The following is a 25,752-nucleotide window of genomic DNA, read 5'->3' as shown; positions in this document are numbered from 1 at the left end:
ATGGATCCCCGGGCGGGCTTTGTGCGCGCCTGGAATCCAGCGGTCGCCGCCCAACCGAGACCCCAGTCTCCGCAGGGCGCGCATTTTCTGGCTGCCCACCATCCGGATCGCAGCCGCAGCCGCAGCCGCTGCCCCTGCAGAGCCCAGAGCCGCCCCTTCCAGCTGCGTGGCGGACTGGCCCTGGTCACTTCCCAAAATGCCGGTCGATTTCACCGGGTACTGGAAAATGCTGGCCAACGAGAATTTCGAGGAGTACCTTCGAGCGCTCGGTAAGCGCTGCCCGCGGTGCGGGCTGGGGCGCCCTTCCCGCTGCCTCCGCGGAGCCGCCGCCTGCTGCGCCCGGGCGCCAGAAAGGGTGTCCTCGATCCGCTCCGAGGGCGCCGACGGGCAGCGCGCTGGAAGACGCGGGGTTGTTAGGACTAATCGACGGGGTAATTTCATTAGTAAAGCTGTGCTTGGTCGCCAGTTTTATGTTTTGAAAGGGTTAACATAAGGGCAGAAAACTTTATTGCCAAGGGTAGGGGGAGGCACAGGCAGCGGGAAAGACTGCGCTAAGGGGCGCAAAGCCCTGGGAACCCCAGCAGTGTTTGGGGCTGACAGGCTTCTGGGGCCCGCTACCTTGGTAACAGTTGTCTGAGTTTTCCTGCCAACTCTTTGCCCTTCTCTATCCTCCCGACCCGCTGCAGATGTCAACGTGGCCTTGCGCAAAATTGCCAACTTGCTGAAACCAGACAAAGAGATTCTGCAGGACGGCGACCATATGATCATCCGCACGCTGAGCACTTTCAGGAACTACATCATGGACTTCCAGGTCGGGAAGGAGTTCGAGGAGGATCTGACGGGCATAGATGACCGCAAGTGCATGGTGAGCACTCGCGAGGCCCAGGGTCCACTGCACAGGGGTCCGACCAAGGGCTGGACTAGTTCACCTGAGAGGGGACCGAGGGCCCTTGTGTTACGGGGGCACCCCCAAATTTCCCATTTCCGGCCCCCAAGGTAGGCAGCGAGGACTCATGAGGCGGTAACACTAGTTGTAGAGGCTGCCATTTGTTGAGTAAGCGATGTGGCCAGGCACTCTTCCAGCCACTGTGTACACGTGACCTTGCCTAAGCCTCTCGCGGGCTTTTAGAGGCATGAGTAGGCCCATTTTACAGGTGAAGAAACAGTCGCAAAAAGATGAGGTAACAAGTCTGTAGTAGCACTGCTGGGGAAGGGCTGGGCTGGAATTCCAGCAAATCTGTAACACTCTGTTCATCTCTGGCTGGCTGTGGGATGGTGGGGTTGGGGAGTGTGGGGGGTAGGGAGAGGAAGAAAGGAGGAAAGAATGAAGAAACACGGAGTCCTCCTGAACTGTAAACTTCCTTTATGACCTAGTGCAAAGCCTAGGAAGCTGGGAGCACCTTGATCTCTGCTGGAAGCCCTCTGGCCTGCCATCCCCTGCCCCCAAAGCTGGGATTTGCCTCCTGGCCCATCGCTGTCATCCACTGTCCAAAGCTTCCTTTGAACCTCCTGCAGATACCCATTTAATAGGTCAGTGCCCCTGCAGCCCAGGCCAGAGGACCAGGAGTTGGGGAAAGTAACAACTTTAGCCTCCCCTCCACCAATGGTAGGAAGCTGGTGACTGGGGACACCCCAATTAGTGCTGCCACAACAGACTCAGGAAGGTCAGCTCCAGGCCTCCATCAACATCGGGTGGCTGGGAGGTCAGAGCACTCCCATTCTCCCTTCTATGGTCTTGGGTCCAGAGCTGGCTTAGGGTCAGCCCAGGTTACCTTGTTTAATGATGGGGTCCTCACCAGTCCTGGCCCATTATTTATCAAGGGTCTTTACTGCTGGTCTGAAGTGTGCCCTACACTGTGCCAGTCATTTTCCACCACAGCCCAATGAGGCAGGGATAAGTAACCCCACATTCCATGGCAACTGAGGCTCAGAAGGAGGGAGAGACTTGACAGAACTTGAACCCTCGGCTTTCTGATGTTGACACCTGCACTCCTGCTCCCTGCCAGGCTCCTCTGCTGGTAGCCTTTGCAGAAACCAGTTAGCTGAGGTTTGTCAGAACTATGGCTGAAGGGATGCCAATGTCTGGGAATAAGGAGCTCAGGCTGGGTGACTCATCCCCCACCTTGTTTACCCTTCTGAAGACAGTCAGGAGTGGTATGTGAGTCTGCTCTTTGGAATGATCAGTAGGAGGGGGGAGTCAGCAGGGAGTGCCTTGGAGGGACCACTCTTGGGAGAAAACACTATTGTTGCAGGGAAATGTCAGGTTGTGCCTTTAAAAGTGGCAGGGCCTCTTAATCTGCTGGACAGACTCACAGTGTCACAATGGGAACAGAGACCTTCAGAGAGGGTCCGCCTTCTTCATCTCTGCTCCACCCCCCTGCAGCCCCAACTCATTCTTTGGGAATCCACAGAACACATCAAATGGCTCTTCCTTTGGGGTCACCATAATTCTGAATATGCTGGCTCATACGTGGCTAATTATCTTCACTTTCATTTTTTTCCCTCATCCATTAAGACGTGAAACGTTCATTGATCACATAATACTAGTGAGTGCTGTACTCATCCAGTGCTTACTATGTACCAGGTACTGTTGAAATGTTATATTAACTCACTCAATCTGCACAATACCCTCTTCAAACATATTTAAAAAAAATAAGAAAACCCAGGCAAGTTTCTTGTTATGTGACATTGGGGAGGTTCAGTAAGTGGCAGAGAAGTTAACCACTGCTCTGCACGCACTGCTTCTCTCACATGCTGGTTACTGCCCCAGGCACTGTATAGTGGAGCAAGTCACAGTCCCTCATGTCCAAGAACTCACAGTCTTTGTGGCAGAGACAGAAACACAAACAGCAACAACACAGCATGACAAAGGAAAGCATGGGGTGGGGGATGGGAGATTAACAGCACCCAGAGGAGAGGATCCCAGGCTTTGTGGGGAAGTGACTTTTGTACTTAATTGTAAATAAAAAGCAAAGAGCAGTGGGGGTATGGAATGTGGAGCAGAGGAGGTAGAAGGGAGGATTTGGGATATAAAGGAAGGGACAATGGCCACCTTCTTGTCACAACACAGAGTCAGGTGCCTGGTAGGTGAGCAGACAGTGGAGCCAGCAGCTGACAACTAGTTGAAACTGGGCAAGGACTCAGAGTCACTGTCACTCCTCCAAGACTCAAGGAGGCCCCATCCCAAGTACACAGCCACTGATTCACCTGTGGGGCGTGGGAGGTGGGAGGCCTGTTGAAGGTGGGATGACACCATTGCTCCGTTCCCCCTGCAGTGCAGACAAGTCCTTCTCAGTGCTACCTGTGGCTGGTGTGCAGCGTGAACCTCTAGAAAGAGCATGGCAGGATGAATGTAGGATGATAAAATTGCAGCAACTTTGGGGCCTGACACTATGAATGGAGGGGAGCCACCCCTACACGTTCAGTACCCACCAGCCTGGAGCAAAGGCCCAGAAAAGTTTATTCCCAGCACATCACAGGAGTCTCATTCTCACTTGGGATCATTCATTCACCTGTTTTTTTTTTTTGTTCTTCTCTGGGCATCTCATGGTGTTTACTCTGTCTTTGGAGCTCCTTTGTTACTGATTCCTGCCCTCAGGGAGTACAGTGGGGGGGAGGCTGATCAAAGCATCCAGCATCACTGTAGTGGACAGTGTGCTAATGGGGACAGAGAAGCACTCCCTCCCTAGTCTAGAAGGTCAGGGAAGGTTCCCACAGGAAGTGGAGACTGAGATATGACTTGAAGGAGAGACAGGAAGTAGTCAAGCAAACAGAAAGGGGCCAAGAGGAAGGCCAAGGCCAAGAGAACAGCATTTGGTAAATGTTATTTCCGAGCTGTCCCACACTAGGTCCTGGGCTTGGCCCCAGGGTTGCAGTAGCAGCAAGGCCTTCTGGAGGCCCAACCCAGTGGAGAGGACAAATGCATCTTCAGGGCGTTACAGCCCAGCTTGTGATGGGAGCACAGGGGGCTGAGAAGCACAGAGCTAGAGGGGAAAGCAGTGATCAGGGAAGATCCTAGAGGGGATAACACCTAAGGGAGGCCTTGAAGAACCAGTAAGAATTAGAGTAGATGTGAAGGGGATAAGAACCTTCCAGACAGAGGGAACCATATGCACAGAGGGGAGGGGGTTTCTGAAGTGAGAGAGGGCAGACTGCAAAGGCTTCAGCATGGGAGGCGTGTAAGGCATGGCTTTGGCAGAGGAGAGCCAGGGGACCTGATAGGGAGCCTAGATGTGACCCTAACAGGTCTCCAGAAGTCCCTGCTGGGACAGGTGTGGCCAGGTTGACATTCCTCCCCAAAGGGCCAGAGGCTTGCTGGCTCAGAGGTCTCTGGTCCTGCCTCTTTTCCATTGGAACTTTATCTGTATTCTAGAACAACAGCCAGAGGATGAAATCCAGCCTACAGATGTGTTTGGTTTGGCCTGAACAATGTTTGAAAAACTTCAGTCAGTTGCCAAGGCTTGCCAAAGATTCTAAGATTTAATAGAATATCCATATTTCTAGCTGTTCCAAGAGAGCTGACAGCACTGGGTATCCTTTTATGCCTGCGTCTTGTGCTCCCTAGAATATTGCTTCCTTTAGATGGGACATTCTCCATCACCATTCTTCAGGTAGCAGTCCTCACCCCACCATTAACCTCAAGTCAAGGACCAAGTGGCCATTTGTCACTGTTTGCACTGTGTGTTCTTTAAATCTCTGGGTCCCAAAGCAGAGAAACCAGCAGCATCTTAGAAATAGAAGTTTTCTGGCCACATCCCTGGACTACTGAATGAGAAACTCTGGGAGTGGGGCCAGCAGTCAGTTTCATGAAGCCCTCCAGGTGGTTCTTACACAAACAGAGATTGAGAACCACTGCTTTGGAGTACAGAAAATCTCTGTGTATTTGGTTGTGTCTCTGCAAAAAGTGGAAAAACTATAAAATTAGGTATAGTGGGCCATGGGCCCCTGGCTGGTTTGGTCCATTGCCTGACCCCTAACAACAATGCAATACACTCCCAGAATCACCTGAAATGGCTCTGGGGCCTCTCCCCAGGCCGAGGGGTGGAGGGATTCAGATCTGTGTTGTTCTGAATCACACAGCTCACATTTCCAGTCCTGTCTATTCAGATTTTGTATGTGTATGAACCACAAACAGCAGGGGCTATCATTTTGATGGAAATGCAGAAAGGCTGGCCTTGGCTGAAAAAACATAGGTTTTGTCTATTGCTTCCGACATGCCTTTGTCTACTAAAATGTGGTATCAGTCCCAACAAGAAGCCAATATCATTTGTTGACTATAACATGTGTGGGGCTTGACAGGGTGGAGTCCTGGGAAAGGAAGTTTCTCTTTAACTTAGAATGGTATTCCCAGGGAGTCCCATAGGATGGTTCTTATTCTTTGTCTCCAAGCCCCCTGGAATGAACAGCTTTGGTGGGAGAGGAGCCTGGGCTGGGAATCACAGCCGTGAGCCTGGCTCTGTGTGGTGGTGGCAGAAGGGCCATTTGTCATCCCGCTGTGGACACTGGGTCACTTTCCCCTGGAGGAGGCAGCTTTGTTCACTCAGGAGCCAGGCACCTCCTCCTCTGGCTGAGGCCTTGCCTTCAGGACCAGCGCTGAACTCAGGATGACCCCTCCTCAGGGCCTGCCTCCCACTTCTACCCTCTGCCCCACTGTCTCTTTCTTTGTTTTGTTTTTAAAAGAAAAAATTCAAATAGCACAAGAAAGTGTGGGCTGAAAAGGACAGGACCCCTTCCCCTACTTGGCCCTGTTCCCACTCCCCAGAGGTTGCTACTGTTTCTGGTGGGCCTGCCTGCAAATCTTCCTCAAACATGTAAGAAGTTATCTGTCTCTGGATTGTTCAATTGATAGATATATCCATCTAAAGCTGAAAAGAAAGAAGAAACCAAAAGAGGGAGGGAGGGAGGCGAGGGAAGGGAAAGAATCCATTCTCTGCGTATGTGTTTTTCACTCAATGATATTTCTCAGGCATTTTTCCTTATCAGCAGTTACAGGTTTTCTGAATTCATTTTTTAACTATGTTTCCTTCCCTTCTGTCCCTGACTTCCTTACTTCCATCCATCCATCCATCCGTCCATCTAATTACATATGGTAATACATGAAATCCACTGTTAACACTTTCGTTTAAACTCTTGCCAGCTTTCTGTTCCTGTTCTTGACCCATTAAAGAGATTTTTTTTTAGTTCTTATTTTAAAAACACAATGCCACTGGCGAAATTAACTCCCTAGGCTGCTGGGCTGAGAATGCAGTTGAACTTGGGAGCCTCTGAGAGCTGCCCCTGCCCAGATCAGACACCCAGCGTTCAGCTGGGTCCTTTCCAGGATAGAAACACAGCATCTCTTTCATGTCTTAGCTAAAGTTCTCCGACCTTTGAAATCAGTGTCAGCAGCATGCTTTTGAGGATTACAAAAAGAAGAATTAAAGCAACCCAAATAAAATTCACAAAGTAGCTTTCAAAAATCACGCTGGTTTGTTAGACTTAGGTTTTTATTAGGCAAGAACAAAGGGAAATAACGTACTAAATCAGTATTTACTAAGTGCCTTGCCTGCGCCAAGTGCTTTTAGTACTCTTTCTCCTTTGGTCCCCATAACAATATTATTCTATAAGTATCATTATACTCATTTCACAGATAAGAATCTGAGGCTGAGAGAGATGAAGTACCTTTTCAGCCCCGGGTCCCCCAGCTGGCAGGTGGCAGAGGAAGGATTCTAACATGTCTGCTTATAAAACTCCCAACCATAGGGTCTGCCACAGAGCTTTGCTGAGGACCAGCACCCTACTTCCTTATCGCAAGCCTCAGCATAATCCAGAGGTAGGCGGTGCACTTTGGACAAGGTCAAGGCTAAGCAGAAGGAACCCTGGTGTCACAGTCAGAACATCTGGTTTTGAATTCTCTGTTACCTCATCACAGAGTAACCTTATTAAGTGATTAGATACATTGCCTCTGTTTTCACATCTGCAAAACAGGCATCATGATTGTTGCTCAGCCTCCCTTACAAAGAAAATTCTGAGGACTATAGAGATACTACAGGGGCCAGGACTTTGTGAAGATACAATACAGCGTGCAGAATGGGGCCAGGGCCTATGATACCGCAGAGCAGTGTTTTTCAACCCTTTTTTATCTCACAGCACACTTGAACTTATAGTTAAACTTCCACAGCACATTTATGTTGATTTTTTAAAAAGAGTAAAGAAAAGGAATATATTCACTGTGCTTTGAACTTCTTTCAAAAATAATTGATGATGTTTAAAAATTGTTCAAGGCACATGTAAGATCCTCCCGTGGCCTACCAGTGTGCTGAGGCACACTGGTTGAAATCCCTGCCCCAGAGTGAGGGCCAGGGTGTAATCTTTTATGAGGGTCAGGGGTTTACTGAGTGAGTTTCAGCTGTTTGTTTTTCTGACCGACATTGCTCTCTGGCTCCCATGCAGAGAAGTACGGGCAGGATCACCCCTACCTGCCTGGCAGGGCCTGGCAGGGCAGCAAGTCACTGTACAGTGTCTCTTCTAGGATGAGCCCCTTCTGCCAAGGCCATCAGAGTCTCCCACGGCCTGTCACTTGATTGTGCACAGAACCCAAATTAGGCCAATCATACCCTTCCCTGGAATTTAATTTAGGAACCCTGAGAAAGAGAAGGGAATTCTAATTCCTTAAAGGTTGATAAACCGGTATGATGTAATCTTGGAGCTCTCTTAGGCCAGTTCCCTTCCCACCCTTCTGTGGCTCCCTGGAAAAACTTAATAGAAGGAAAATACAAGATGAGAAGAGAGAGAGAAAAAGAGATGCAAATGCAACATTGAAAGATTACTGGAGTTCCTGACATCAACATCATCCCTAGACTTTCCATGTACTTGAGCCAATGCATTCCCCTTCTTTCCCCTTAAGCTATTTGAGCTGGCTTCCTGTCACTTGTATCCAAAAACATCCTAAGACATTCAGACCTCAGAGATTATGGGTTAAGACCCACATAAGCAGTTGGAGCAATAGTTCTCAACTTGAGCATACCTCCAAGCCCAGAGTTTCTGATTCTGAAGGTCTAGGGTGGGGCTGGAGAACTTGTTTTAGAGAACTCACAAGTTCCCAGATGCTGCTGCTGTTATTGGTTCAAGGACCGTGCTTCTGATAAGTACCAAGAAAGAAAAACAAGGAAATGGGCTGGCCCATGCTGAGGTTCCTGTGATGTACCCACTATGATTCACTGTGATAAGTCCGTGCTGGAGTAAAATGTGCTCAGTTCTGGGGGATGAATAAGAATAGAGAGCCCTGTCCCAGGTGCAGATGGGAAGGGCAGAACACAGCCTGGGGATGCCAATTGTGCAGCAGTCCACAATGGTTTGCTGCTGAGGGTCCAAGTAAGTGACACTGATAGTGTGCGCAGCTGGACAGTTGTGGGGTGTGACAGAGCAATTATAAGAAGCTTTGGCTTTGAGATGGACCTGGATTCAAATCCTGGTTCCACCTTCCAGCTGTGTTTCCTTGGCAAAAGTAATTTGTCCCTCTGAGCCTCAGTGTCTCTTTATTTACAAATAGGTGCCAGTGGCGGTACTAGAGGTGGGTGAAACCATAAGCTCTCCAGTCATCACCCAGAAGATGTCTACTACTAACCACTACTAAGGGCCCCTATACTGGAAGAGAAGAGGGGGTAAAGGAGATTACCCCTTTCTCTGGACAGCTCTCCCCCACTGCAAGTAGTCCTCTGGAAACCTCTACAGGGTTTCTTTTTCTTTTCTTTTTCTTTTTTTTTTTTGAAGGTCCTCTGCAGGTCCTTTGCAGGTATTTTACTTAGGCTCAGGGATTTACTTGTATTTTTGACTTGGGGTTGACTGAAAACTCCCCTAAGAGCAAGGACTGTGTCTGATTTACAATAGCACTCTCCCTGGGAACCATTTGGTAGCTATGTGTGTTGTATGAATTGAGCTGTGCTAGAACACATACAAGCACACACTTACACATGCACTGTCCCTTGTCCTCCAAAGAGAAACCCCAGGTTTATGTCATGCTATCTCAAATGCCACCCTTAGAGTGCATCCAATGACTTCTCTAGGTGTTTCCTCTAATATGCAAATGCCGCGGAGTGCTCTCTAGCTTCCTTTAATACAAGAATATTAATGAGTCCTCCCTGGCCTCCCTCCCTTCTTCATTTCTCCCTCCTCCCCTTCCTTCCTCTTCCCTCCTCATTTTCTTCCCTCTTCCTTTTCTGACTTGAGGGTCCCAGAACAGCAGAAGAGTACTCTGGGGAAGAACTGCATGAACAAGATGGGTATGAAGGTAGGGACTGCAAAGACCCCAGGCTCCACCTTTGCTGCCTTTACAATGAACTGGTCCTGCACCAAGAAGATAAAAGAAAAAGAAAAATCTCTAGCAGTGTTCAGTGACTCAGAAAATCATCTTACTCTTTGACTCGGGTATCCCACTTAATGAGATTATATTCTAGAAAAACTATTCCATTTGTATAAGGATATATGTCATTCTGAGAATAATATTCAACAACCCACAGCAGTATAACCAGTGTCTGAAGGCCAACTGGAGGTAGCCCCTGCCCTCCTGCTCTGGGTGTATCTACTGAGTCTTCCATCAAGCCTGGAGGGGAGGTGCTACTCTCCCACTGGACAGACAGGGAACCAGGTCATACTGCTGGTTACCCACGAACTTAGAATTTGACTTCAGATATCTCTGATTCCTGACTGTGTGTGGTTTATGGAACAGGATGTCTCCGGCTTCTATTCCTAAATACCAAATAACTGCAGGTTGTTAGAAAGACTGTGGCTTTTTAATTCCATAGACCACTACATAGCCATGTAAATAATCACTATGAAGATAAATGAAAAATGTTTATGGATAATCAACCAACAAGCTGCTTAGATTCTACTTTTTAACATCTCTCTTTTTCCCCATCCCCACTGCTCTGAACATCTCTTGCCTGTAATAATAATATCAATTAACATTTCTTGTGCTTACCATGTGCCACACTCAGCACTTTCCATGGGCTATTTCATTTGATTACTGCGGTATCTTCACGTTGATCTCCCTTCTTCCATGCTCAACACTTCAGCCCATCCTTAACATTATAAAAAGAGAAGCTGATCATGCTACCCACTGGTTCAAAACTCCCAGGAGCTCCCAGTGCTAACAGGTAAAGGCCAGATGGCACTTGGGCTCTTAGGTCATGCCCTGCCCAGCTCTTCAGCCCGTTCCCACCCTCACCTCTATTCTTGGCCCCATCCCTCAGAGTCAGTCAGCTTTATGCGCCATCCTCCTGGCATCTTCTCTCTGCTCACTTCCCTGGGATATCTCTTTCCCTCTTCCCCAGTAAGATAATTACCCATTGGTCAAGACCCAGCCCAGGCCTAACTGCTCCACTGATCCCATCCTGATGCCCCATCCCACCATTCCCTCTTTTTACTTCCTGGCCCCTGTCTGCAGGTGCTGCTCTTAGGGTACTTGTGAGTCTAGTTGTTGTGTTTAAGATTCTAGAGAGCAAGAGCCATACCTGCATATCTCTGGTGCCTAGTACAATGGGCTCCAGTGTATTCGCTAAATGAATGTTAAGTGAAAATAGCAGAACCCCAAATATATTATGTAAATGGTAGTCATTGGCCATATCACTGCAAGACCTTCTTGCTATTTAATGATGCACATAACTAAAGTTTGTTGGGTATTTCCCATGTGCCAGGAATTCCTCTGATCATTTTCCATTCATTCCTTCTTTTAGTCATCACAATAATTCTATGATGACAATGATGAAATTTTTCCTATACCATATATGAAGAAAATGGAATGCAGAACCGTGATACAACTTATTTGAGGTCAGGTAGCTGGTAGAGCTAGGATTTGAAATAAGCAGTCTGACTCCAGATTGTTACCAGAACAAGATGGAGCACTTGTTATTTTAAGGAGTCAGAGCTCTGGATTAATTTCTCTGAGGCTTTTGAAATCTAAGATGAGTATCCCCTGATGAAGCAGTGATGTGGGATGGAGTCATCAGTTGCAGGATTGCATCTTATTTTCCCAACAATGGAGGTCACATTGCTGGCTGAGCACCCCAGCTTCACAGGCCAGAGACAGCTATTCCTGACCCTCCTTTAAGCTCTTGCTGGTCTACAGCCCAACTCCCTCTGATCCAGGAGCCTTGCAGTCTGAGTTGTAACTGGTTCAGCTTTGAAGCCAGATCAGCAGGATCTGCCAGACTATCATCCTGGGAAACTCATGTCTGCTCTCCTTACAAACTGGGATAGGCCCTCTGTGCCTTTACTTGTCTGTGAATGGGGGATAATTACAAAGCAGGGCACACCTACTTGATGGGGAGCACTAGCTGAATGGTGCAAGGGGAAACCTGATGTGCAACTGTTCCATCAGGGTGGGCTTTTATTATTAATCCTCTCATCCCATGAACTGTGGCCTCCAAAAGACAAATTCTGAGTGTGGTCACATGTGTGAAGGGACACCTGGCCATCCAGGGAAGAGCTAGCAGGGTTAGGAGAGCAGAGATTGGCCTGAAAGGACCTGGCCTCTCCACACCCACAGAGAACAGACTGGGCAAGGTCTGGAGCAGAAAGAGACTGCTTTCTACTGAATATTTTATATGTCCTGCTCTGAGATGGACCATTGGACTTCCTTGCTTCATTTCATCCAGATGGCTATGCTCTGTGGCCCCATTTTGCAGATGAAGAAGTGGGAGCTCAGAAAGGTGGGGAATATTATTCAGGGTCTCCCAGTGAGAAAAAGGTGGGGCTGGACTAGAGCTCAGACCTGCTCTATCCAGGGTTGTCACTGGGTCCCACTTCAGTGCCCAGCTTGAGCAAGTGAGCCTCTGGTCAGTGACTGAACCAGACCCAGGCCCACAGCCTGCCAGGTGCTATTCAACAGCCACAGTAGCCAAAGCAGCAAGATGTTCCTGTAGGGAACAGTGGGCCAGCAGGGGCTCAGAGTTTGGCAGAAGGGAGTTTAAACCGTGTCTCACACTCTACCTAGCTGTGTGGCTCTGGGGATAATGCCTAAGCTATCCCCAGAGCCACATAGAGACTCAAGGCCAAATCACTCGAATGGCCAACCCATTTCTATAAGGCTAATCTATGGAAGAATAAACAGACACATGGCTTGGGATATTGTATCTTAAAATTTTTTAAAAGGGGATGTTCATTGCCTGAAAAATTACTGAATACTACTGGAATGTTTTTTGCCATTCATTGATTCAAGAAATGGCAATGCACATTTTCCTTGCCACAGATTCTAAGCTGAGGGCTGGTATCCAGCAGTGAATAAAAGCATCCCAGACCCCATGGAGCTCTCAGTCAAAAGATCTTGACCTATTCACTCTCCCTTGGTTACCAAGCTAGTACCTCTAACCTTCTGAGAGCTGTTTACTTTTGTTTTCCTTGAAAGATTTAAAAAAAAAAAAAAATAGAACCAGAGGCTCCTGTGGAAGAGATGAGGCCTCAGTGACCCTGTAAGCACTCTCTGGCAGGACATGCCCTCCCTTATTCTACATCCTCCCCTGCCTCCCTCTTCCGGCCCCCCTGATCACTGCTGGTGGAACTGATAACAGATTGATTCCTTGCACTGACCCCTGGTAGCAGAGGCAGCCCTGCCTGCAGATAAGCAAGAATCTGGAGCCAGAGCACAAAGATAAGAAGTGAGGAAGAAGAGAGGCTGGGAGGCAGTCAGTTCTGGGGTTGGATGTCTGGGGCCAATCTGTGTGAAGAGGGTCAACCAGGACAGTCCAGCTGGACAAAGACCATTTGGAAGCCTCCCCCAGGCAGCCCTTGCTGCTCCTGACTTTCCTGTAGTTCTCTTTGCCTGGAATTCCCTTGTTCCTCTTGTTTCTCTCTCCACTTTTTAACCCAGCTCCCGTGGTGCTTTCTGGCATCAGTTCCAGCATTACCTGTAACCTTACCTCCTCCAGGAAGCCTTTCCTGATAAGCCTCTGCCCCAGCTCAGAAGCTGGTACAGCACCTTCCTACTTTCAGAGCCTCTAGCACCTCTGTCTGCCAGAACTTAGTGTTCTGCTAGAATTCTCTGTCTTCTTTTTTTTGTCCAGTAGTCTGTGAGCCCTTGAAAGCGGGGTCCTTGCCTTACCGCCCTCTCGTCAGCACCCACAGCTGGTGTGCAGGAAGTGTGGAACCCACAACTGCTGAATGCCGTTCCTTTGCAACCATGCTGCAGAATCCTGCTCATTCAAGAGTCAGCTTAGATGAGGAAGCTGCAGAGCACAGTAGCTAAGAGCACAGGCTCTAGAGCCAAGTCTCATCTCTCCACTTCATGGCAGGGTGACCTTAAGGCCTCAGTCTCCACATTACTTGCTCCTTGCTCCGGGAGGTTGTAAGGAATCAGCTGATAACAAATACTTTGCATAACACCATGCCCTATGCATGATGAATACTAGATACATATTGTTATCTAGTGCCATCAGCCATCCCAGCACAGAGCACAGGGGTGCACTGCTACTTTTCACATCTGCCTCTCCAGGCTGAACTGCCCCATGGCTTAGTTTGGGTCCAGTTCAGCCTTAGGCCCACCCTTAAGTACTGGACCCATGAAATTAAATGAGTCATTCAGTGCCACAGAGCCCTGGGACCTTCTTAAAATCCATTTCCCACCTACCCATCCAGAACCTTGACCTCCGTGGGTCCTTGAGCACTCCAAATATTTAAACCAATTCTAAAAAACTAAATATGTTAAGATTATTAGTTTTAATTTTCTCGTTTTGTTTGTCCTAAGAAATGTGTGATCATTTGCTATTAGCTTCTTTATGGTATTAGAATTGCATTCTTTCAGGCCCACAAAGGCCTTGTTGTGGCTTTACTGGTTCGTATTAGTTGATTTTAACAGCTTTTACATCTCTAATTACTCATTCATATTTTAAGGCCTTATTAATTTAGCTTTAATCTGCTTTGAGAGTGAAACTGGCATTTCCCCTTGAATGTGCTGATTTTAGGTAATGCCAGCCTCCTCCTCACTCCCAAAGAATGAACCAGAGAAGAGGAGCCACTGCCCACCCCCTCACCCAGCCTGGCCTTTACTTCTGGGTTCAAGTGACAGCGCAACCCTTACCCTTAGGTGACTGGCTAGTTACTTATATGAGCCTAATGTTCATCAGCTCTAAAGCTTGAAGATTAAGTGAAACATTGTGGAGAGCCCCCAGCACAGCACCCAGCACTTGGCAAGTTCTCTGTTACCTTCACTGTCCTCCCCTCCAAATCAGTTCTTTAATACAAGCACCAGACACTGAAAACTTTCTATTGCCCCAGGAACACACATACCCTCAAAGGGAAAGGCACATTTTAAAAGCAAGCTCGAGGAAAAAAAGGCCAATTTTCATCTTCTAACAATTCACATTATGTATAGAAAGTATCTACTTACTGCCTGTTTTTTTAAATTTACCCCCAAACCTAAGAGACATGCGTTTTGGGGTCAGACCTGGGTCAGTCGTGGCTCTCACCTTTGCAAGTAGTATCACTGTGGAAAAGTCTCACCTCCTACAGTTTGGCTCTGGGACCACAGAGCCAGTGGGATGGAGTGCCACCCCTCCAGAGGTAGGTCCATTAAGGGCCTGCTAAGGGCCCGGTAGATGAACACAGAGGGCCAGTGACCCATCGTCCCTGCTCTTGCGAATGAGTGTTGTGGGGCATGCGGGAGTTTTAACAAATATCACAAGTTTCCTAACAGCCAAGTCGAATCCTACCATTTACAGGCCATGCTAGGTCTCTGCCAAAACGTGGTTCCACTTAGGGGGAGTTGTATGTCACTCCCAGTACCAGTCACCTGAGCAAGGCAAGCAGCCTCACAACATCACTGAGACACGCTAACTCAGGCTGCCCGTAGGAGCTGGGCTTTCTGTGTCATTGAGCCCAGATAGCAGTGTCACCTGGGGTTTCTAAGTGGTCAGAGGAGATAGATAATGGCTTTGAAGTGACAGTCCCTTGTCATTGTGGTGCAAAGCTGTCTTCATTCATCTGTTGACACATGTCTCTCTGGGAAAACTGCTGACAAAGCCAAAGTGATGTGAGTTATTATTAGTTTTTAATAGAAAAGTTAAACTGGCTTCACTTTACAAGCAGCTTCCCTGGGCTGTAACCTATTTGCAGATTTTCAGGTAGGCTATGGGGTGAGAATCCTGGTGAGGAGGTGAGTTGCAGATGGCCCTTCCTTCACCTTGTTTTGGATTTGTCTGGATTTCATTTCTAAGGTGGGCTCCCAGAGCCCGTGGAGGGGGTGGGGCAGCAGCACTGCCCAGCCCCTTGGTCTGTACCCATGGCCACCTCACCCCACAGGTGTTACAGGTGTTTATCTTTCCTGTGAGAGACTTGGGGAGCACCAGGAACGTGCACCTTCCTGAAATTTCCCCCTTTAGACCCAGATTAATTGTATTAATCTAGGGAACTGGATTAAATGACCTCTTAAAGACCCTTTTCAGATCTGGCATTCAGGTAAGGCTGAATCCTTGTCCCAGACTGCTCGCTGGCCCTGACGTAGCAAAGGTGGCTGGCTGCTGACTTCAGAGGGAGGTCATGGAATACAGACTTGAGTCCTGAGGAAGGTTGTTACTAAAAGTTATATTTTGCATCATAAGAAAATGAGTTACCATGGCTTGTTACCCATTCCCCTTGCAGCATTACTCATTTCCTTTTTCTTCTCCTTTACTTTAAATGACTGCCTTCCTCTCAGCCCCCTCCCCACTCCTTTTTTCTGTTCTATGACAAATGTGATCCTCTGGGAAATGGCTGGCTTGTTCCCTCTAGATCAGTGGTTTTCAGTCAGTGTGCCATGGCCCACTAGGGTGTTATGAGAGGATCTTAGGGGTGCCACAAAATTTTTTAAAGATCATTAATTAAATTATTTGCAAAAGAAGTTCGAGGCACAGTAAGTATATTCTTTTTTTTACTCTTTTTTTGATCAATATAATTTGTGTGCTGTGGAAGTTTAACTATAAGTTCAAGTGTGCCATGAGATTAAAAAGAAAAACCTTGAAAAATACTGCTGTAGATAAACAGCTTAAAAAGAAAAATCCAGTCCTACCAAAATCGAACATGGGGTACTGAGTGGGAGAACTGCATCACACTGCCAACCATCACAGCTATCAGTGGGGAGTCTCCAAGTAAATCTGCTGCTTAAATAAAAACTGGTAAAATTTAGGGGGAGCAGGTGTGGCAGTGCTCAGCAGGCAGCCTCTGAAAGCCCTCCTCTTGCATCCAGGTCTCCTGGAATAAGAAGGAGCTTCCAAGAAATTTAGCCAACATGAATAGCAAGTGCACCGCTGCTTCAAAAGTCTCCAATTCTTTGAAAAAAATAAAGACTTCAGTTACTGTTCATTCTTAACAAGCATACCCCATCCTCATCTAAGCTCTGGGCATCACAGGTACCATTCCCTAGTGCCTCCTATGTGCCAGTACCATGCATGTTCTGAATAATCTCTCAAGTTCTCAGAACAACCTGGGAAAGTAAGTGTTTTATCTAATGCCATGTAACAAACTGCCTCAAAATGTAATAACAGCAACTGTGTGTTCTCATGATGGTGGGGTTAACTGAAGCTCTTTAGCTCCTCCTGGCTGTGCTCAGCTGGAAGCTCAGCTGGATGCCCCAGCCCCTGGCCAGCGGCCTCTCCTCTCATCCCCAGGGCTTCTCCATGAGGCCTCTCTCTTCAGCAGAACAGTCGGACAGTCCTAAAGCATGACTGCTAGGTTTCAAAAGGAGAGGATTCCAAGAGAACCACCCCACAGCCTACAAGTACTTATGAAGGCCCTGCTTACGTCATGCTTGCTAATGTCCCACTGGCCAAAGCAAGTCACATAGCCAAGCCAAGCCAATGTGGGGAGGGACTTCACAAGGGTATGGATATCACATGATCCATCAGGGGCTACCAGTGGAACGTCTACCACAGTTATCATTTAGCCCTCTTTTGCAGCTAAGGGCACTGAGGCTCAGAAAGGTCAATCTAGTACCCAGTGTTGTCCTACATAGCCAGGAAGAGAGGACTCAGCTCTCACTGATGCCAAGGAACATGTCCTCTGCTGCCAATACTGGATCAAACTGAGTGGCACAGGCAGCAAAGACAGGCATTGACAACATGATCCAGGCCACGATCTGAGTTTCTCAGTCTGGCACTGTGGCCTGTCTACCCGCCGCACCCTACAGCCTCATTCCCCCTTAATTCCAGCATAGGCTTCTACCGCCTACTGGCTTGTCTCTTTCTCAGCCCCCCAACATAATTCCTTATTCACTCTGCCCCAAATGCCTCTTACACTTTTTAAAACCCCTTTAAGAATCAGGAGTCCCCAATGGCTAACCCAGCCCCTGTGCGTCCCTGATCCCAGGACCGGTCACATCGGGCTTTAACAGCCTGGCTGGTTCTCTGTCTGAACTTCTCTGTGGGGATCTCTTTACAAGAAAGAGCCTTAAGACCCCCTTCTGACTCCCAGCACCCACACCCTACAGTGGTTGGACTGAACTGGAGTACGTGCCAGGAGACTGCTCAGGGTCTTAACATAATGCCCATATTATTTTCTGCTGCCCCTAAAGCAGTGGTTCTCAACCTATGGGTCTCGACCCACAGGAACTGTATTAAAGGCTCACAGCATTAGGAAGGTTGAGACCCACTTCTCTAAAGACTTTAGCAGGCACCTGGTGGCTGCCCTGCTTTGGGTTGGAAATAAGTGAGTGCTAAGTCATGTGAGACCTATATTCCAGCCCAAATTATTCCTAGGTGGCACTAAGAAAGTCACATAACCTCTCTGAGCTCAGCCACTCATCTCCATCTAGTATAATCAAGAATAATCTCTGATCTGTGCAATTCACCCAGGTTCAGAGTGAACATAAGTTTGGGGTTAAAAAAGTGCTTCCTTGGAAGCTGATGTAGTATTCATGGGAGAGGGATCCTTCCCTTTAAGAGATCTGATTTGTAGGGCTCTAAGAAAGGCTTTTCTGTGCTCGAATAGGCTTCTGTTCCCTCTGTCCCTAGATCTACCATGATGCCTGAAATTCTGCCATCCGTCTTTATTCTGGGTTAAAGAATGATTATTTATATCCCAGTAGCCCTTGTTAAGAGATGACAAGTGATCACCACCAAAGAGAGGCACAGTGGCAAAGGAGCAAATGCCTGCTTTACCATTACAAACATCTCTTCATGTTCATTCTCTGACACTGGTGTTGGAAGGTAAACATGTTTGTGGGTCATTACGAAAATTTTGAGACAGACTCTGAATAATGGTCCATTATTTCATTTTCAAGAAACAGTAAACAGAAAAATCAGAAAGCATCCTTTCTGATTTACCTGTGCAAGTTTCAACTCGCTTGGCTTATCCGTGTTGCTGGGAAGGCCTCATTTGTTTCCACCTATGTAGATTTTACATTTCTTAATTTTTGTGTATCTCAAAGCTTTCATAATGACTTACACCTGAGCTTTCTGGCGATCAAGTTGGCAATACTTATCAGAAGTATTAAAGGTATGCACATTCTTTGATGCAACATTTCCTCCTCTGGAAATTTATTATAAGGAAACAATGTGTTCAAAACTATGTGTAGAAGGAAGTCGTATTTATAATAGTACAAAATTATAAACAACTTTAATATACAAGAATAGGTAGTCAGCAAAATAATATGCATGTCTAATGTAATACTATCAGGGTGAGCGTCAGGGGCCTGTGACCCTCAGTCCCTCAGGGCCCCACATTCAGAAGGGCCCCTTATTTGGTTTAGTGCTGTCATCGTCTTAAAATTCTTAACCATTTTGAACAAGGGAGTTCTCATTTTCATTTTGCGCTGTGGCTTACAAATTATGCAACCATTTCCTGAATATTATATAACAATTAAAATAATGCTATAGAGAATATTTGAGGAAATGAAAAATTGCTTCCATTAAATGAGAAATGAGGATACACAGCCATAAATAATGTAATCCTAATTTTATAAAAACAGAAGGATAGAAAAAAAGACTGGCTGGAAATATATCATACCTTGTAACATATACAATTATCTCTGAAGAAGCAATATTTTATGTATTCTTTTTATTACTATTTTCTTCTGGGAGCATTTTTCTATTTTCCAGTACAAATTGTGCGGCTATGCTCCCTGACTAATGTTTCCAGACAAGACAAAAGTGTGTGTATCATAGCTGAAAACAAGCAGCTCTCTCTCTTGCACCTCTGATTGGATCAGGAGCCCCTCACATGCAAAGTAGACTTCTGGATAAACACAGGAAGAGAAGATCAGCTGATGAGGAAACCAGGTGTTCTGACTCACTCTTTGATGTAGAGGACTGATTTCTTTCTTTCTTTCTTTCGAGACAGTCTCACTTTTGTCGCTCTCTGTAGAGTGCTATAATGCCAAAGCTCACAGCAACCTCCAACTCTTGGGATCAAGGGATTCTGTTACCTCAGCCTCCCGAGTAACTGGGACTACAAGCGACTGCCACAACACCAGGCTATTTTTAGAGATGAGGTCTCGCTCTGGCTCAGGTTGCTCTCGAACCTGTGAGCTCAGGCAATCTACCCGCCTTGGCCTCCCAGGAGGACAGATTTCTTGGTCCCACTTCCCTTTACAGGCCTGGCATGAATGAAGCACAAATGCAGCGAATGGGCATCTTGTCTTATTTATGGCATGACACCATTAGCGTCAGCCCATGACATGTCTTCCCAGACATCAACCACAGTATGTTCTAACGTAAAGGTGGGGCCATCTCTCTGGCTTAGAGCTAGACATATATGCCCCGAGTGAATCTCTGGACCATTGTGGGGATCCATCCCCTCTCCAACTTCCCTTGTGCTCCATGTCCCTCTGGAATAGGGTCTGGGGACAAAGGTCAGAATTACTCCTCTGAAAAGCCAGGGAGCACACCTCTTCACTCTCTGTCCCATTATGCTGCAGGCTTCATCCCAACAGCAGAGGGCAGTAGTGACCAGCAAGCCCAAATGGGAGGTCTTGGGGGTTATTTCCCAGATTTCTTCTCTCCCAAATCCTTACCAGGTGGTTGCTAACTGTCCTGACTCTCAGCTGAGAATAGCAGGGAACATGAGAATCCTAACTAAACCGTGGCTCTCCAAAGCCCAGGCCTCTGAGAACAGAGGGGTGCAGAGAAGGAATGGATTTGCTCAGAGCTGCACAGTGAACAAGGAACAGAGTTCTGACCACTACAGTGGGAGGCAGGGCTCATAACATGGACTAGCCCCCTATGGAAAGGCTTTTCAAGAGGAGGTGGCAGCCGGAAACATGAGAGATGCCCACCGTGTCTTCTTTGTGCATAGCTCTGGGTCATAGGTCCCAATCTAGACATAGGGCTAGGCTAGGGGACAGGTCTGCCTTGCTTCTGAATTCTGACACTAAGCACTGTGTTCCTGGGTGGGCCCTTTCTGTTCCAACAAGACTGAAATTTCCAAGGCTGGGGGCTGGGCCTCCACCTCCTGCCTATCTTCCCTTCAGCTGCCCCACACCTGGCAGGGCACACTGTGCACAGGGCAGGTGTGAGTGCTCAGAGGTAAAGAGGTGTCTCAGCTAATCTATGCTCTGCAGAGCCCAGGAAAGGCAGTAGGACCTTCCCCCTCCTTCTGCCAGATCAGTCCTGGGCACAGCTGCTGCTATGCCTTCACCCTCCCCCAGCACCTCCTTTCCTCTCCTTCAGCTCCATCCTCCTCCTCAGAGCCCAGCCATGGTGCCTCCTCTTCCTGAGCCTCCCCTTTCCTGGACTCTCAGCTGGCCTTCCACAGCCTCTGGCTTGTAACTCTGATGACACTGGGCACTTAAAGAAGCAGCATAGTGCAGCGGGGGGCGGGGGTGCTGCAGAGCTCCGCAGATCTGTGTTCTGACCTGGCTCTTCCACCTGGGAGAGTGTGGCAAGTCCCTTAACCTGACCTGTGAAAGAAGATGCTCACTCCTGCTCCAAATAGACAGTCGTGAGGATTTATAGACAGCACAGGCAGTGTGAAGAGCAGGCAGGAAGCGAATGGCTGATATTTGCACTTACAGGGGTTATTTATATCTAAGGCATTCTCGCCATGAGATGAAGAGCACTTGAGGGCAGGGATGGGGTTTATTAAATATCGCAGGACCCAGCCAAGGTTGAAACAATGAATAAATGGATAAAATGTCTGGGGATGGGCAGGATGCTCTGAGAAGTCCTCCCCTCACCAAGATGCAAGAAGAGCCTGAACCCTGCCCACACCCAGCTGGCTGTGCTAGGCCCTTAGAAGCCTCTCCCCACTATCCCCAGCCCCATTCTCAGCTCTTGCAACGACAGCCCACCCCAGTGACGTTTTCCATCCTAATTGACAGCCCCACCCCAATGACTAGGCCCTTAGAAGCCTCTTCCCACTATCCCCAGCCCTATTCTCAGCTCTTGCAATGACAGCCCCACTCCAATGACTTTTTCCATCCTAATGGCCCCTTTAAACAAAATTTATAACGGTTTTTATAAATTTTTAAACTGATATACATGGTTTAATAAACGTATGTGGTGGACAGGGAGTTTTAGCTGCAAACTTTCCGTAATGAAATTGACATGAGTTCACGCTGGATCATCACAGTTGGGAGCGGCCCCTCTCCCCAGCCCCCAGCGGCTGCCTGCTTGCTTAGGACCAACAACTGTGCTTCTTGCTTGGCAGACCACAGTGAGCTGGGACGGGGACAAGCTCCAATGTGTGCAGAAGGGCGAGAAGGAGGGACGTGGCTGGACCCAATGGATTGAGGGTGATGAGCTGCACCTGGTAGGTTTCTGGGCTGGGCCAGACTGGGCCCTGAGAGGCTGTCACTACTGTTAAGGTTCCAGGGCCTGCAGAACATGCCTGAGTGACTTCAAAAAACAAGCAATGTGTTTTCAAGGTTTAGGCCGACCCAGTGGTATAATCGGGGGAATAAGGGGAGGAGGTACATCTACTGAGCATCAGTAAGAGTTAAGCCTTTTGCATTCCATTTCTCTTTCCATTCTCTCAAAATAGGAATATGGTTCCTATTTCAGAGATGAGGATGTGGGAGCATGAAAAGGTTAGATTACACATCCAAACTGTATATCCTGAAAATGGCAAAACCAACATTTGCTCCCAAATGATGTACCATGTTTCCCTGAAAATAAGACCTACCCAAAAAATAAGCCCTGGCAAGATTTCTATGCATTTGTTAAATATAAGCCCTACCTAGTGATGGGCATGGCTATGCAGATATGATCCTAGATGGAAGAGGCATGGAGAGGAAGACATCCTCTGAAAATAAGCCCTAGTGTGTCTTCTTGAGAAAAAATAAGTATAAAACAGTGTCTTATTTTCGGGGAAACACAGTATATACCCACCATACCAAATTGTACAGGCCAAAGCTTCTCTAAGCCATAATCTCACTCTAGATCAGGGGACAGGGCAGCAGGTGTGGGAAAGGAGGCCCACGGGTCCTATTGGTCAGCTATGAGCCACATCTGCTCCCAACCAGCTCTGTCCATAGGGTACTGCAGACCCTCTTCTCCACTGTTCAGTTTATCCAGCTTTCTAAACATTTGGCTAATTAAACCTACCCTGTCCCTAGCAACGCTGAGCCCCATGTGTGACTTTGCTCTAGCCGATGACCAGCATCTGCTTTTGTTTCAGGAGATGAGAGTGCAGGGTGTTGTCTGCAAGCAAGTATTCAAGAAGGTGCACTGAGGCCCAGGCAGACTGCTGGTCTCCAGGAATGAGTGTAGTGGGTGTGTGGGCCAGGATTCCCCTCTCTTTGCACAGCATGAGGCAGAGATGTTCAGCCACCCCCAGGCATCTGTTAGAAGAGTCTGCCTCCTGGCTTTGTCTCTTTTCCTTTGCTTAAAACAAAGCCCTGTCAATAAAGTGATCTGTGTTCAAGGTATCTGTTTGGGAGAAATTTCACACCTCACTATGCTCACTTTTCCCCCAGGGCTTCTGAAGCCAGCTTCTCTGATGCTACTCATGAGCAGAAAAGAGAAGTTCAGCCACATATCTGCAGATTCTGTCCCAGGGCTGCACCTGTGCATGATTTCCTCCAAGGGTACAGGTTTGGGTTGGGGGTGGGTGTGGCCTGACATTCAGTCATCTATGTATTAAGTACAAAGTACCTACCATGTTATGTGCCTCACTGGGGCTAAAGTATAGTGAGTGTCACAGAAGCAAGAGAAGATACATTTCACCTTAGGAACCCAGAACCTAGTTGAGAGCTAAACAGCAGAGAATGGGTTCATAATTGTACTGTACACAAGGGAGATGCTCCGTAATTATTTGTAAATGAAATGGAATTGGACATGACTTAAAGCCCAAAGCTAGAATGAGATAAACCTTAATCAAAGGTAATTACCTACTGGATTTGATTTCACAGTTGTCACAAACACATGGTTTACCACCCAAAGAACACCACCACCCATCAATGGGTTGATGTAAAACCTTTCTTTTCACTGTTGTAGATGAGAAGTAACTTGCAAATCCCCCTAGAAGAGAGAGCAGCCTCATGTTCACAAAAGTAGAGATGATTGCTAGCTATGCCTTTGCACAGGGAAACCAAAGGGGGGATACCAAGGAAGGAGGTCCTGCATAGGGAAAACAACTGAAGAAGGGGAGATTCACAGTGAGGACCCCTTGGTCAACCTGAAAATGCCTGGGCTGCACTGTACTTCATAAACAGAGCACTAAGATAGGAGTCAGATGAGCTAAGTAGAAAGTCCAACTTCACCCTTTATGGGGCATAGGACACCCCTCTGCATTTTGCTTCTCCAGCCAGAAAATCACAAAAATAACCCATCTCTCCTCCAGCACAGATGGGATGTAAAGCTTATAATACACATAAACCTTAATAGACTGTGAAGCACTAGACCAGGGTTCTCAGACCTGACTAAATGTTAGATCACCTAGGAAGCTTTCAAAATTCCCTATACATAGGCCACTCCCCAGAACCAGTTCCATCTGGATGTCTCAAATACCAGGCATTAGTAGTTTTAAGTGTCCCTAAATGATTCTAACATGCAACTGGAGTTGGGAACTGTTGCCCTAGACCAGCAATTCTCAACTGGGCATCACTCAGAACTTCCCACACCCCCAGCTCCAGGGACATTAGGCAATGTCTGGAGATATATTTGAGTTCACAACTTGCATGCTGAGCACTACTGACATCTATTGGTTAGAGGCCAGAGATGCTGCTGAACATCCTCTGAAGTATAGAACAGCTCCCCACAACAAAGACTATCTGGCCCCAAAAGTAAATAGTCACAAGGTTGAGAAACCCTGTCTTACACTACAAAAGAAATGTTTTGTTTGTTTGCTTATTATGAAGATCATTTCCCTAGCCTAGACCATGGGAATGAAAAACTCAGAATTATCTAAGATCCTAGAGACCCTTTGTGGCCCTGGTCTCTGTCCCTGAGTTTAGAAAACTCAAAGGAATAAATGTATATAAAGACCATTCATTCATCACACAAATATTTAATGAAGGGCATCATGTAAGAGGCACTGATCCAGCGCCACACGTTTTGGGCATCCCACAATGTGTGGAACACCATGATTTCCATTCCATGCCAGGTATTGAGACCCCCATCAGACTTCTACCCATAATACATAAATGCCTTACCTGATGTAGATTCAAAGTTACAGCCCTGTTAGCTTGAGTATACATGGAAGGAGGAATTGTGCCCTTCCCGTCAGGAGCATCTGGTCCCAAGGGAAGATTCAACTCCACTGTGATTGATCAGCTTGAATATTCAGATCAATCTTAGTGGGCAGTGGGAGGTTTCTGAGAAGGACAGTGACATGAACAGCCTCTGAGCAGAATTGATCTTGCAGCCATTCTTTCAGAAGTGAAAACAGAAAGAGTGAGATATACCAGTTAGGAATACATGTTATCATAGGATAGTGACATTTAATTCAAAATTTCACATCATACAAGACTGATCTTCCCAAAGAAATACATACAAAGTGAGACTTGCGTTTCTTATTTTACATAAATCTACAACCACAGTAACAGGCTTTGGCTTTACTGCTGCTTTTCATTTTTCACTTTCTCTTCACTATCCAAAATTTTGCAGAGGGCTTGCTCCTGAATTGGCAGCATCAGGGTGGTTCTTGATGGCATTTTAGCACCTCACCTTCCATCCAAAGCTACTAATGGTAGCTGCATTTTTGGAACACTGCTGCAAGTGCCACCATTTACCCAACACTTGGATGCTACTGCTATGGGATATAAAAAAGATTTTCAGTTCTAACAGCGCCCAATAACATAACCAGGCACTAACAAAGGAATCACTCAGACTTTCCAAAGCATGGCAACGCTACCATGATGTCCACAGTGGGTGACAAAGGACGGAGGTTGTGTATTTATCGCCTCACCTGTTGCACTAAGCCATGGAAATAGAGTTACAAAATTTCACAATTCCTTGGGTCTGCCAAATTGGGAAGTGTGGAGTTTTCGACATTTTTTGAACTGAAGTTCCCAATATTTCACAATATACTCTAAGTGAGAACTTATTAATGTATTTACATCACATGATTTCAAGCTTTCAAAAAACAGGACTGCCATGTAAAACAAGTCAAGCAGGAAGCACTGAGACCCCCTGGTCTCTCAAATGTCGTTCTCTGGGCAGCCTCCAAAACCTTCCTACAAGAAAAGCCTGACAAGGTGAACCCTACAGACCCCTTTGGAAGCCCTAATTGATAATCTCTGTCTCAATTAACTAGGACACCTCTACTGTTCCTTTCAGTGCAAATTAAACAGCTCGACACTGCACTACACTAAACTCTGCTTAGCTTTCCCAGCTGTCTCTTACACACACTGATACTGATGAGAGCAATCCC

At 47.1% G+C, this 25,752-nt stretch overlaps 1 protein-coding gene across 1 annotated transcript; it reads left to right on the top strand.

Annotated features, from left to right (window-relative positions):
* RBP1 (retinol binding protein 1) lies at window positions 1-22,807 on the top strand. The gene is given in 5 exon segments (XM_003789438.2): window positions 1-165; window positions 167-269; window positions 687-865; window positions 21,589-21,690; window positions 22,558-22,807. Coding segments are annotated over 5 exon segments (603 nt in total). The 3' UTR covers window positions 22,612-22,807.
* Window positions 22,808-25,752: the final 2,945 nt, after the last annotated feature.

Source organism: Otolemur garnettii, unplaced genomic scaffold (genome assembly GCF_000181295.1).
Source record: "Otolemur garnettii isolate 467f Iridium unplaced genomic scaffold, OtoGar3 scaffold00032, whole genome shotgun sequence".
NCBI lineage: Eukaryota > Metazoa > Chordata > Mammalia > Primates > Galagidae > Otolemur > Otolemur garnettii.
Note: the sequence above shows the minus strand (reverse complement) of the source record. Positions and strands in the feature narration are given on the sequence as shown.